The sequence below is a fragment of the Poecilia latipinna genome, unplaced genomic scaffold, assembly GCF_001443285.1.
Source record: "Poecilia latipinna isolate Pla-1442-1.1 unplaced genomic scaffold, P_latipinna-1.0 Scaffold5316, whole genome shotgun sequence".
Taxonomy (NCBI): domain Eukaryota; kingdom Metazoa; phylum Chordata; class Actinopteri; order Cyprinodontiformes; family Poeciliidae; genus Poecilia; species Poecilia latipinna.
In genome coordinates, this window is record NW_015117932.1 from 515 (window position 1) to 12,370 (window position 11,856).

General features: G+C 40.2%; 2 protein-coding genes across 2 annotated transcripts; one reads left to right on the forward strand and one right to left on the reverse strand.

The window, feature by feature from the left end:
• Positions 1–294: 294 nt before the first annotated feature.
• Positions 295–1,270, reverse strand: LOC106943457 (junctophilin-1-like). Its single transcript, XM_015026768.1, has 2 exons — positions 991–1,270; positions 295–879 (listed from the first exon to the last, which is right to left on the reverse strand). Exon 2 carries the CDS (start codon positions 718–720, stop codon positions 310–312), a length of 411 nt encoding a protein of 136 aa, XP_014882254.1. The 5' UTR covers positions 721–879; positions 991–1,270; the 3' UTR covers positions 295–309.
• Positions 1,271–1,900: 630 nt separating this feature from the next.
• LOC106943456 (ganglioside-induced differentiation-associated protein 1-like) lies at positions 1,901–6,743 on the forward strand. The gene is made up of 7 exons (XM_015026767.1): positions 1,901–2,006; positions 2,436–2,685; positions 2,931–3,123; positions 3,819–3,992; positions 4,421–4,515; positions 5,351–5,465; positions 5,577–6,743. Exons 2-7 carry the CDS (start codon positions 2,527–2,529, stop codon positions 5,927–5,929), a joined length of 1,089 nt encoding a protein of 362 aa, XP_014882253.1. The 5' UTR covers positions 1,901–2,006; positions 2,436–2,526; the 3' UTR covers positions 5,930–6,743.
• Positions 6,744–11,856: the final 5,113 nt, after the last annotated feature.

Below are 11,856 nucleotides of genomic sequence, written 5' to 3' on the forward strand. Positions count from 1 at the left end.
AGTGGGATGATTTGCTTTGATGTCCAATCTCCCTCTTCATCAGGCATGGTGCCACTGAAGAGGAGTCTCACTCCTCCCACTGCCTGCGAGGAGCAACCGGTAGTTGCCAAATGAGATGCACTTCTAATTTATTATTATTTTTTTTTAAAGGAGGCCGCAAAAGACATGAGTTTAAAAACAGTTTTGGAGGCATAGGAGCGCAATCTCAGCTCACATCCGGTGAAGATTTACACAAACATGTAGTCTATTACATCTTCCCTTGGTTTGAGTCTGAGCAACCTACACACAAGCTGCATAACACATGATGTGTTAAAGCCACAAGGACGATTGTGGGCTCTTACCGCCATCGCCGTACGTTTCGACCCCATATCCATCCTGCAGCCCGTTGCTCCAGGTCCCCTCGTATCTGGCAGGTGTGTTGTGGCTTTGCCGGACCCCGTAGCGACCCTTAAAGCCGTGACTCCACTCTCCTCGATAGATCCACCTGCCTTTATTCTCCACGCCGAGCCCGTGCCGCTTCCCCTGGGACCAGTAGCCCTTGTAGGTATTCCCGCTTGGCCAGGTGTACACCCCTACGATCTCGAAGCCGTGCGACCAGGACCCGGCGTATTCGCCCTGGCCCTTGGGTCCGGTGCAGATGCCGTGCCCATGGGCTTTGCCATCCTCCCACCCCCCGCAGTAAGTGCCACCGTCGTCGAAATCAAACCTTCCGCCCGTCATTCAGATAAAAGGCTGGGGGGGGAAAAAACGCAGATCGCGCTGCTGCTGCTGCTGCTGCTGCTGCAGACTCGGGCGTCTCCAGGACCGAAGTGGGCTGTTCCAGAACTGGCGCTGTGATGGAAAGGACGATGGCAAGCAGGATGATGATAATGATGATGACTAGAGAGGAGCGAGAAATCAGAGAGGATGAGGAAACCCAGACACCGATATGTAATACAAATGGCATGCGTAATGGTAAGAGTAAAGGTATGAATGGTGGGCGTCATTTACCGGAGGCGCACACCCGGATTCTCCGCTGTGTGTTGCTCGTCTCCCCCCTCTCACCCACTGATCACAGAGGGAGAGAGAGAGGCATGGAGACCCTGCTGAAGAAAAAGGCACCGGGCCAATCGCGACGTCACGCCACAGAGGACCTCCCACTCTCATCTCTGCCTGTCGCGCTACCACCCCTCGCTGAAGAGCCTTGACGCCTCAGCCCTACCAAAATAAGGCACCTCTATATTTGTGTCACATTTGAAAGACGCGCCTTGCAGGCCACAGGTGTAAATGTCGACAGTAGCTGTACGCCCAACAAACACGTTTACCGCAATTATCAATGGTTAGATTATAGCTTTATTTTTTTGGACTAAAAATAAACAGTAGGAGTGTATAATTATGATGACAGCACTAAGCAGAGCGCATTCTTAAAAAAAAAAAAAAAAAAAAAAGGCTTGGGGGTTTTTTTCAATTTTTTAAAATCTCAACGGGACTCAAAAGTAAAATCAAAGGAAATCATACTCACAACTTTAATTAGCTGGTTCCATCAACTTAATTATTTAGTATTTTGTAGGCTTGATAAAGCCCAAGAGATGGTTGTCATATAGAAGAACAAGAATAGGGCACCCTCTGCTGTACAATGATTGTTATTGCATATAAATTATTAAAAACTATTTTTTTAAAAATATATATTTGGGAAGAAATACAAAATACAGATCGCACTGTTCAGATTTTTATTGTTTTAAAAATAATAAACACATCGTGTTCTTCTGCACAGTTTGTGACATAAATCCTCCATAAAATACATGTTGTGGATTCAATTTGATTGGAGTGTGACACTTGTTGAAAATGATCTTTGTCATGTTGTTTACGCAGAAACATGACCGAGGGAGCGCTGTGGGGAGCAAACTATCTCTGATGTATTTTTCTCCGGTAACCTAGTCAACAAGAATTTAGGCAGAAGAAAGTAAACATCTCATGAACATTGAATGTATTTTAAATGCTTTGTGCCTCGGAAAACTTTAGACTTTGTAAGTGTTTATTTTTCTTTCTGTTATATTTCCATTACAGAAACCTTTTGAAGGTAGCATTAAGATGTGTGTATTAGTTTGTGATGCATTTTTCCCTTTTGTTGTATGTCAGTTACAGAAAAAAAAAATAAAATAAAGAAAAACTGTTTATAAAAGATCAGTTAATAAAAGCAAGCTTTGTGTGGAGACTTTTTTGGCTGTTCATTGGCTGTCTACACATAATCACTGGTGGACAAGATCGAAGAACAATAATGAATCAGATACTGTTAAAATTCGTGATATGGCTGATATGGTGATATACTGTTCACTAATAAATAGAAAAAGGGTTAAAGAGTACCCTGGAGCTCAATGACTTGACCTGATGCTTACTTACTGGAATAAAATTAAAGTAAAGCAAAGTGTTTTTTTTTTTTTTTTTTTTATTCCAAGTTCCACCCCTGGCCAGCAGGGGGTGCAACAATGTGAACCTTGACGTGGCGCCTTCCCATCCTCTTGTTCCCTCGTAAGGCTAACAGATAAAATGGCGTCGGAAAACGGCTCTGAAACCCAAGATGAGAAAGCAGCTCTTATACAGGCCAGCTCAGAAGAGGAGACGCAACGACAGGGCGGCACAGTGTTGTGTAACAATGACTCAAAACTGACGCTGTATCACTGGACCCAGTCCTTCAATTCTCAGAAGGTGAGTCGGTGTCATCAAGTTTCAGCACCAAATGTCAGTGGACAGCTCCCTGATACAGATTTATTGACAGTTTCAGCAATGAAACTGGAACAATGTGGCTCTAAATGATTTTTTGGCATATTATTAAAAGGACAAAGTTACATTTTTCGCGACATTTATTCATTTAAACCGTTGCATATTTGATTAAATTATTTCAGGGGTGTGGAAAGAGAAGATCTCTACTGACCGTTACATTTGTCATTTAGGTGCGTCTGGCCATAGCAGAGAAAGGTTTGCGCTGTGAGGAGTATGATGTGAGCCTTCCTCTCAGTGAACACAATGAACCGTGGTTTATGCGTCTGAACCCCGCGGGTGAGGTGCCGGTTCTGGTCCACGACGATAAAGTCATCTGTGATCCAACACAGATCATGGATTATCTGGAGGATAACTTTAGCTATGGTAAGACTACAGTACACTTAAACTTTTTAACATTAGGCCTCATTAATATGGTTAAATTATGGCTAGGTTTACTAACTTAGTAGTTTCAGAATGGATTTCTGGTAAGTTTGAAAAAGAGAGCAGCAAGGCATCTGATGTTAGAATATTTGCCTTCTTTTAGTTCATTTGTCTTCTTTTCTCTTTTCTGTTCAGTTTTGTTCAAAACTGCATGTGTGTTTATTTTTATTTGCTTTTAACGTTTGTCTTGGTTTGCATTCATCCACGTGCTCTTAAGATTCTGCACTGCAAATGAAATGAAAAACAAATCAGGCAAGTATGAGTTTACTTAAGTTGAAACTTGAAAATATTCAATCATTGAATCTTTTCAAAATATCATCAATGGTCAGCATTTCATCACTGCATTTTTAAACTGCCTTTTTTGCACACGTCTTCTAAAAGCCTGTATAAGAACATGTCAGATGTTTAAATTCAGATTAGTAAAGCTGAATAAATATGGATTATTTGGACCACAATCGACAGCTTTGTATTCGTATGATGTACTTATTAGTTTCCCGTCAGTAATTTAACAATCACAAGAGTTTTTTTTTGTTTTTTTTGTTCATGACTGAATATCTGTTGTGTTAACATGTCAGCTTTTCTTAAAGTTTGTTTTGATGTCCATATTTTTACTGTTTCCTTGGCCTGTGTGTCTTCAGAGGGAACTCCCAGGCTGGTTCCTGAGGAGAGCAGCAGGTACTATCTCAGAGTGCAGCACTACAGGGAGCTGCTAGACTCGCTGCCCATGGACGCATACACGCACGGCTGTATCCTTCATCCTGAGATCACTGCCGACTCCCACATCCCTGCATATGCTGCTGCATCGATACGAAGTAAGGCAACCTGATATTGCAGAGCAGTTTAAGATTTAGACCCTATAGATGCCATTGGTTATTCCATTCACCAAAATAAAATGTTCAACCTTGTGCAATGCTATCTGTGCCAATGGCAGCAAAACAAACCTGAAACATGTTGCTTCCACTGCTATCACTGACAAGTCAGCACAATGTTCTTTAATCAGAAAGCTTAACTTTGCCTCCTCCTTTGACATGCTAATTTTTTACTGCAGTCAGATTGGTCAATATTTGCTAGTATTTTGTTAATTACCTCTAAAAAGGAACATTTCAAAGGCACCATTAAAGACTCATTGTGAGTATACACCAGAACCTTCCATCAGCATAATCTTTCCATAAAAATGACTGATTTCACACTGAAATCTAAAGTGCGCCTCATGATGCCCGTGCCTGTTTGTTGTTGGCAGCACAGATTGGAAACACGCAGACGGAGCTGGCGAAACTGGCTGAGCAGAACCCAGAGCTTAAAGATGCTTACATAGCAAAACAGAGGCGTTTGAAAGTAAGTCGGGGTAACAATATTAGCAAACTGCCAAATGTGCACAATATGGAATTTAGAACCAGACCTCTTGACTAATCACTTTTCCTATCCTACTTCTTTTCGACTGTGTCTGAACTGGGACGTAACAAAAAAAAAAAATTGTGCTTCTATGATTAGCTGGAGAGATTTATTCTGATCTACACTCAAGTTTCAATTGAGTGTAGATTCAGAACATTTAGTAATTGATTTTGATATGCCAGATGTGAATAAGTCTAAAAAAAATCATTCTCAGCTTACATTAATGTTTGGAAACTATTTCTTCTTTAGTTGGCCTTAATAATAATAATAACAATAATAATAATAATAATAATAATAATAATAATACAAACTAAAAAAATCTCAATATGAGGGCATTACTGGAGAGTTTGCCAGTCAGACTGATCATTTCCAGCCTTAATTTCTTTCAGTGTGTTGATGTGCAATGTAGAATAAAGGTACATGGTTTCCATAATCATCTCTAATCAAATGTGTCTCTAAGGTAAGGGAAAATAAGGGAAGGTAATTTTACTTAAATAGCACATTTTCAGCAACAAGGCAATTCAAAGTGCTTTACATGAGTTAAAAAAGAAATACAAACAAAATAACAAACTGAAGGAAAGAACAAAAGAAGAAAAAGAATCTAATAATGTTGATCCAAAGTATATAAACGAGATACTCCTGTTCAGGGTTGCTAGATAAGTATAAGTAAGTATCTTTTGGTCTACTTCCTTGTCTGAGTTGGAAGGACAGGAGTCTAAAAAGTAGTTGCTCAGGTAGTTTTTTTTTCTGGATTCTAAGTTTGCTCTAATCCCTGTAGTCCAAGTTGTTTGACCATGACAACATGAAGTATCTCAAGAAGCTCCTGGATGAACTGGAAAGTGTGATGGACCAGGTGGAGACAGAATTGCAGAGGAGAGCGGAGGAAACACCTGGTATGTCAGAAAACAACCGCTGTAAGCAACATTTAGCATCAACATTTTCTATTTTATTATTTATTTTATTTATTTCTCTTTAAACGCGTCTTTCATCTCCCGTCTTCCCAGAGGAAGGCAAACCGTCGTGGCTGTGCGGAGATTTCTTCAGCATTGCCGACGTCTCGCTGGCGGTCACCTTGCACCGCTTGAAGTTCCTCGGTCTCTCCCGACGCTACTGGGGCAACGGCAGCCGGGTCAACGTGGAAACGTACTACGAGCGTGTTGTGGAGCGGCCGGCCTTCCGGAGGGTGCTGGGCCACGTCAACAACATCTTGATCTCTGCTGTCCTTCCTGTGGCGTTCCGAGTCGCCAGAAAGAACGCTCCTGTTATAGTCGGCACGACTCTGCTGGTCGGGGTCCTTGGGGGAGCTACGTATCTCGCCTTTCTCTACATGAAGAAGAGGCTCAGTCTCTTTAGTTGAAAGTTGGATTAAACTGATTTAAACCATTATTGGTCATATTACACAGATCTGCTACACGTAGCTCAACTATTCAGCACTGTTTTCTCTGTTGCCTGTTGCGCACAAAGCACTTATATCCATCCTTATTCACTGCTGATTTAAGGTATGTACTTGTGCTCTGATCTTTGCTAGTTTCAGTCACATGTAACAGAACATTTACCGTTAAAGCTAAAAATATTATATTAAGTAGGCCAGCATTTCGTTACATGGAAGGATCATCACTTCTTGGTTTCATAGGTTCTACAGGTCTTCCTCTGAAATGTCTTTGACGTCACCATGGCTGCATATGAATGCTACATTTATGCCTGGCAACCCTTAAAGTAGAACAGTGTATATATGTAATATTAAATACAATGATGATCAAATACAAGTTGATATTGACTAGACAGGAATGAAAAACGTTTTACGAAAAACAGCAACTCTATGTTTAAGTGTTAATTTTTTTTCCCTCAAATGTGAAAACTCAAAGATGATCAATCTGATGTTTTATTTCAATACTGCTATTTCAAACATATACATATGTGTACTCAAAGATGGGCTTGTTTGATTGATACTGGATTTTGCATGGTTGGAATTTTAAAAAGAAACTGTTCTGAAAGCCCATAGTCTAGTTTTTGCACTTTATTTCGCAAAGACTTATCGTTGTTTCCTCCGCTGTATTTCAATTGTACAAACAGATGGCTTCATGCTTTCTGAAAGCTTTGTTGGTTTTTCAGTCTTCATATGCAGGGTGTTAGTCAAATATACGTGTCTGACAAATAAACTTCCAAACAACTTCAAAGTTTTACCTTGCATTCATTTGCCACTGAAAGGAGCATCTAAAAATATATGCATTTTAAATTATTACAGTGATTTCAAAATATTCCCTTCAATCATTACATGTTTTTTTTATTATGATTGACCCACACATAACTGTCTAAAATGATTGGTCACTTAGCTGTGTATAGAGCATCGGTTACAGGTGGCCTGGTGCCTGTTTTCAGTGGCCACTGGACGAGGTTCATGGTGATTTAGAGAGACCGATTAACCTCCAGAGGGATTTAATTCATGCACAGGCATGAACATGTAAATTTTATGCCCAGGCTAGGATTTTAACCCAGGATCTCCTGACAAGAGTGCAATCCACTGTTCCCCCACGCACTCTTTTCAGTCTGTGAAGACGGGAATTATTTTGATTCAAACTAGAATACAGGAGATGAACCTGTGTGCATGACATGAGGAGAAAATTAAAATATAGGAAATGTCACACCTTGAAATTTTGCATACGTTACACACCCATGTACTGCTGATCTTTGCCGTTCTTCCACAGATACAGTGGGTGTCTTTGCTTTTCCTTTCTTAATAGTTTCCTTGACCTTGAAGTATGTGGTCAAAAGGTGAAAAAAATGTGAAACACCACGAGTGAAAAAAACTTCTGCGAAGCCCTGTAAGTCGACATCTATGGTAATCTGTTTTCCCAGTCAGAGCCTCCCCCACGCCTCAACAAATCGACATTTAACATGTGCATGGCCTCCATTCAGATTCCACCTCACGTGAGCTCAGCCTCACATAAGAACAGACGCAGGGACTTTTCGACAAAGTCTGCCGTTTTTGTTTTTCGGTGTCCAAGGAGCTTGCTCAGTGGGGCTGTCAAAGGAAATTCCAGACACGTGTTGAAGCCTCCTGAGGATTGAGATGTCGAGAAAAAAAACCTCAAAAACTTAACATTAGCTCACACGAGCACATTAGCTTTGGAAAATCATGCTAGTGTTTTTGAGTATCAACCAAAATTATGCCATTTTTGTTCTGGAGTTACGTAACAGAGGCCCTATTACAGGCCCCCTTATTTCTTTCTAAGCCAACAGTTAGGAAATCCATACTTTTGTTAGTGTGGTCAAAAACTAGCCATTGTATGTTTTATCCACTAGATGGCAGTGTTTCCTCATACTCATCTGACAGGGGTGAGAAGCTAATGTTTGTTGTTTCAGACAGGGGCAAAAGATGCTGCTTAAAAAAAATAAACCACTAAAGGATCTAATTTTTAACTGAAAGTAATATTTTGCATAGCATAGCAATATACATAGTATGTAGTATACATAGCAATATTATGGAAGCACGTTTCTGACAATTGTTTTGAATCTTATTAAAAATCATTTTCATTAGTTATCTCAATATAATGGGATGTTGTTGTTTTTTTCATCAGTTAGCAGAAAAAAACAAAACAAAAAGAACATCCTTACGTTTTTTGGGGAATAAGTTCTGCACAGATTTTTGAGACCTGTCTCAAAAATCTCTAAATTGTTGCATCACAATTTTGTTACCTGGCAATCCCAAGCCAAGCCCAGCACCTCACCTGGCAACCCAAATGGAGCTCCCCCCACTTCATTCAAGACGCTGCAACGGCTGCTTGAAAATGAAAATGTTTTGTTGTTGGCTGCAATGCAGAGCATGGGTCCATGCATTTTTTCCCAGTCAGGTAGAACAGAGCTGCGTGGCTTAGTTTCATTTTTGCTCTGCAATGTCCCTGTGCTATTTCCAGTGGGAGTTGTAGTTGGTACAAGCCACTCTGAAAACTACCAACAGCGTATGGCAGGACTTAAAGTCAGGAACTGATAGCTTGATATTCACCTTTTGGATTTTCTGCTTGAGAGCAGAATACATGGTACTCTAAGCAGAGTACCTTAGAAGCAGGTGAAAACCAAATGGCAAGTCACCAATGTTATTCAGAGCCTTCATTTTAAACAAAGTAGCAACTTCTTTGTAACTTATTAATGTCCTTTTACAGGCAGATCAGTTTGAAATGAGGGACAATCTCCCGTCTTAAATTCTGCGTAGAAAGGGACGTCATGGAGAAGGTTGTCGACACCGATGATGTGGCATTAAAGACGTCTTTACTGGTCCTTCTGCGCCAGTTGTGGGATGTAACCAGGCCAACTAAAACATCATTTATCCTCCCTAACCTTTTTGGTGTATGTCAGAGATGGTGACTGGGATCCAGTCAGACCACCAAAAAACATTAGAAATGCTCATTTTTTCTCCTGTTAAAATAAAGCAGTCTGCATCAACAACTCTTTCATTTTCCCCTGTTGATCTGTCACCCAACATCTTGCTTTTCTCTGACCACAACCCCTTTCCCTTTGCTCCTTCTGGTAAATAGTCCTGTGTCAGAAGGAGGAGTAGAGCAGGTGTCTGCTTTGGAAATAGATAGTTGCATCGGAACCCCTAGAAGACAAACACGTAGGATGTAGCGATAGAGGCTTGCACTACGGTGAGTTTATGTGATTGAGATGGAAAGCTGGAAATTGGAGGAAGAACCTAAAGCAAACTGGACAGAAAGTTAAAATGTCAGGGATTAAGAGAGTAAAAATGAGTGGTGCAGGTGGAGCAAACTGAAGTGCTTCTGAACATCTTTCTATCCCTGCTCTATCCTTGCAGCATGCAGCTTGCAGAGTATCTCCAGCAGCCAACAGATTCATTTCAGGGCAGCACAGTGACAAGCAGGACAAAGAAACTTGCGTACTCGCACTTTGGGACATTTTTCAGGGATTAATTAACCAAACATGCACATTTTTGGACTTTTGGAGAAAACCCGAGGACCCAGAAATGCATGGATGAAGGGAGAGAACATGAAAACTGTCTTTTACTTTAAATGTCTTGGTTCAGTTTAGCGTAAGCAGGAATTCTTGCTGAATTTGAACTTGCTAACAGGACGGCAGGTGGACTTGCCAGGTGACCGTGTTTGAGTTGTGTTGGATGTTCACAGACAGGAGGGCTGGGTAAACAAAAACCCCCGCAACAGTCAGCTGACGGTCAGCTTGATGCAGCTCTCACCAAGTCAGCCAAGTAAACGGGACCTTGGAAACTTTCATCAGACATTTTGTAGCTGGGGGGTTAGTGGGGAAAGAAATGCTCAGTCTTAGAATCAGAAGAAAATGGTGATATAAACCAGAGATCAATTTTCTGACTGCTTAATACAAATTGAGAATACAGCACCGTTGCTCTTTCCATATTGACACAAAGAAAACGTCCTGGCAGTGCAGAAGTTACACCTGCTTCATTTCTAGCCCTCCAGTTTCTTTGGACCCACTGTGCAAAATCAAAGAGAGCAAATGTCAAAAATGTGTTGACTCGACTGAAAAGGTGTTCTGAGAAAGCACCGGCCCCTTCCAGAAAGCAGAAAGTCTGCGATGCACTGTTTGCCAAGTGGACAGAGTAGGGATCTCATGATGTTGACACTACTGTTAAAATGACCCCCCGCTGACTCATCCTTCCCGGCTTTATGATGAAATCCCGTGTCACCCTTCATCCCAACATGTGCTCCTCAAATATTTAACTTTGGCCTGTACAAATACTGTAGGGCTACAGAGATGATACCCAGCACCATTTGGAGCATCGCAAATCTTTGGTCGATTGGCTCGATGTGGCCAAGTCAAACACTCCGAAAACTTTTTACTGTGTTAACGACCTGATTCTGTGTATGATAACATCCCTGTTAAACGACACATTAGGTTTCAATATTACACTAGATCTGAGATTACCTTTAAAATATTAAAGCACACATTTTAAAATAATGTCAGAATTCTTGTCTAAAATTGTTATGTTAATGTGTAAGGCTAAATACCAAGCCTGCCACTCGTTTTGAAGACATTTCTGCCACCTTGAATTGATCTTGGCAATGAGGTCTGAATGTCTGAGGAGCAAATCCGAAATATTATCTGCAAACAAAACGGAAACCGTATATAGGGTATATAGGACTAGATCTTGTGAGTGTTTTTAGAATTGGCCTGTCATGAAAGTGTGAATTGATTTTAATCTTTTTCCTGAGCTGTGAAGCATCATCTTCTTCTTTTTTTTTTACAAGGGCAGAGTATGGAGAGCCAAAACAAACATATTGGACAGATAAAACACAAAGCAAAGAATTTCTGCAAGTTTCAGTGAATTGCATTCATGACTTTTGTTTTTAGATTGCAATTGCTTAAATGAAATGCATTGCAATAAGAAAGATAACTTGATAACCTTATAAATTATATTCAACTTTGTCAATAACTAGATAATACAATTAGGTAAAATAACTTTATCTTAATTAACCAAGAAAAACCTTTTGCATCTTTTGTGAGAATCCCTCCAGGTTAAAAAAGAGAAGGAACATGAGGACACACAATGTTTCCTGTGTTTTGAAGTAAGATTCTCACAGAAGAAAACATTTGATAAAGCAAATATTCCCTGAAACATAATGAAATAGTAACTCATACTTTACAACTTCACAAAACACAGGAATAGAACATAAAACCATCTGAAAAAGACAATTTATGGGCTACAGAATGAGACAAAAGCATGGCGTAAAAGCCCCGAATGGCCTCGGTGCGTCTTATCTACATAACTCATCGTCCTATTATAGGTCAAGGAGAACACTTTGCTCTCGGTCTGTACTAGTTGTTCCCAGAATTTTCAAGACCTGGAGGCTGAAGCCGTAGTGCTTATGTGGACAGCTTCTCTGGAATCAGCTCACCGCCTGCTAGTTTGATATGATAGGCATCACACTTTGGGTTTGATCTGTGAAAAGGGTCAAGTCACAGGCCATTGTTTGGAATTTGTTTCATATTAAGGAAAAGACCTAAAATAAAACAAACAAACAAACAAAAAAAAAATTCGGAACCAAGATTTTTGGTTCCACATTTCAGAACTGTGATGTATCCATTAACCTTCTGCTAATGTGAAACCCAAGGCCAGTTGGGTTCCAGTTTAGTGACATTCATCACCATTAACTGAAGAAAATGAGAGTAATGTGTGATAATAACTGTGATGCTAAAAGATTGAAATCCAGTGAAGCTAAACTTAGAAAAAAAAAAAAAAAAAAAAAAAAAATAAGCTTGAAAAAATTAAACCCTTGGTTAAAAAGATTTTTACAG

Bases quoted from the DNA above. Each gene is read 5' to 3' on its own strand.
- LOC106943457 (XM_015026768.1), bottom strand. From the start codon at position 720: ATGACGGGCGGAAGGTTTGATTTCGACGACGGTGGCACTTACTGCGGG.
- LOC106943456 (XM_015026767.1), top strand. From the start codon at position 2,527: ATGGCGTCGGAAAACGGCTCTGAAACCCAAGATGAGAAAGCAGCTCTT. The intron at 3,124-3,818 runs GTAAGACTACAG...GTGTGTCTTCAG, and splicing joins GGAGGATAACTTTAGCTATG to AGGGAACTCCCAGGCTGGTT. The intron at 5,466-5,576 runs GTATGTCAGAAA...CCGTCTTCCCAG, and splicing joins GAGAGCGGAGGAAACACCTG to AGGAAGGCAAACCGTCGTGG.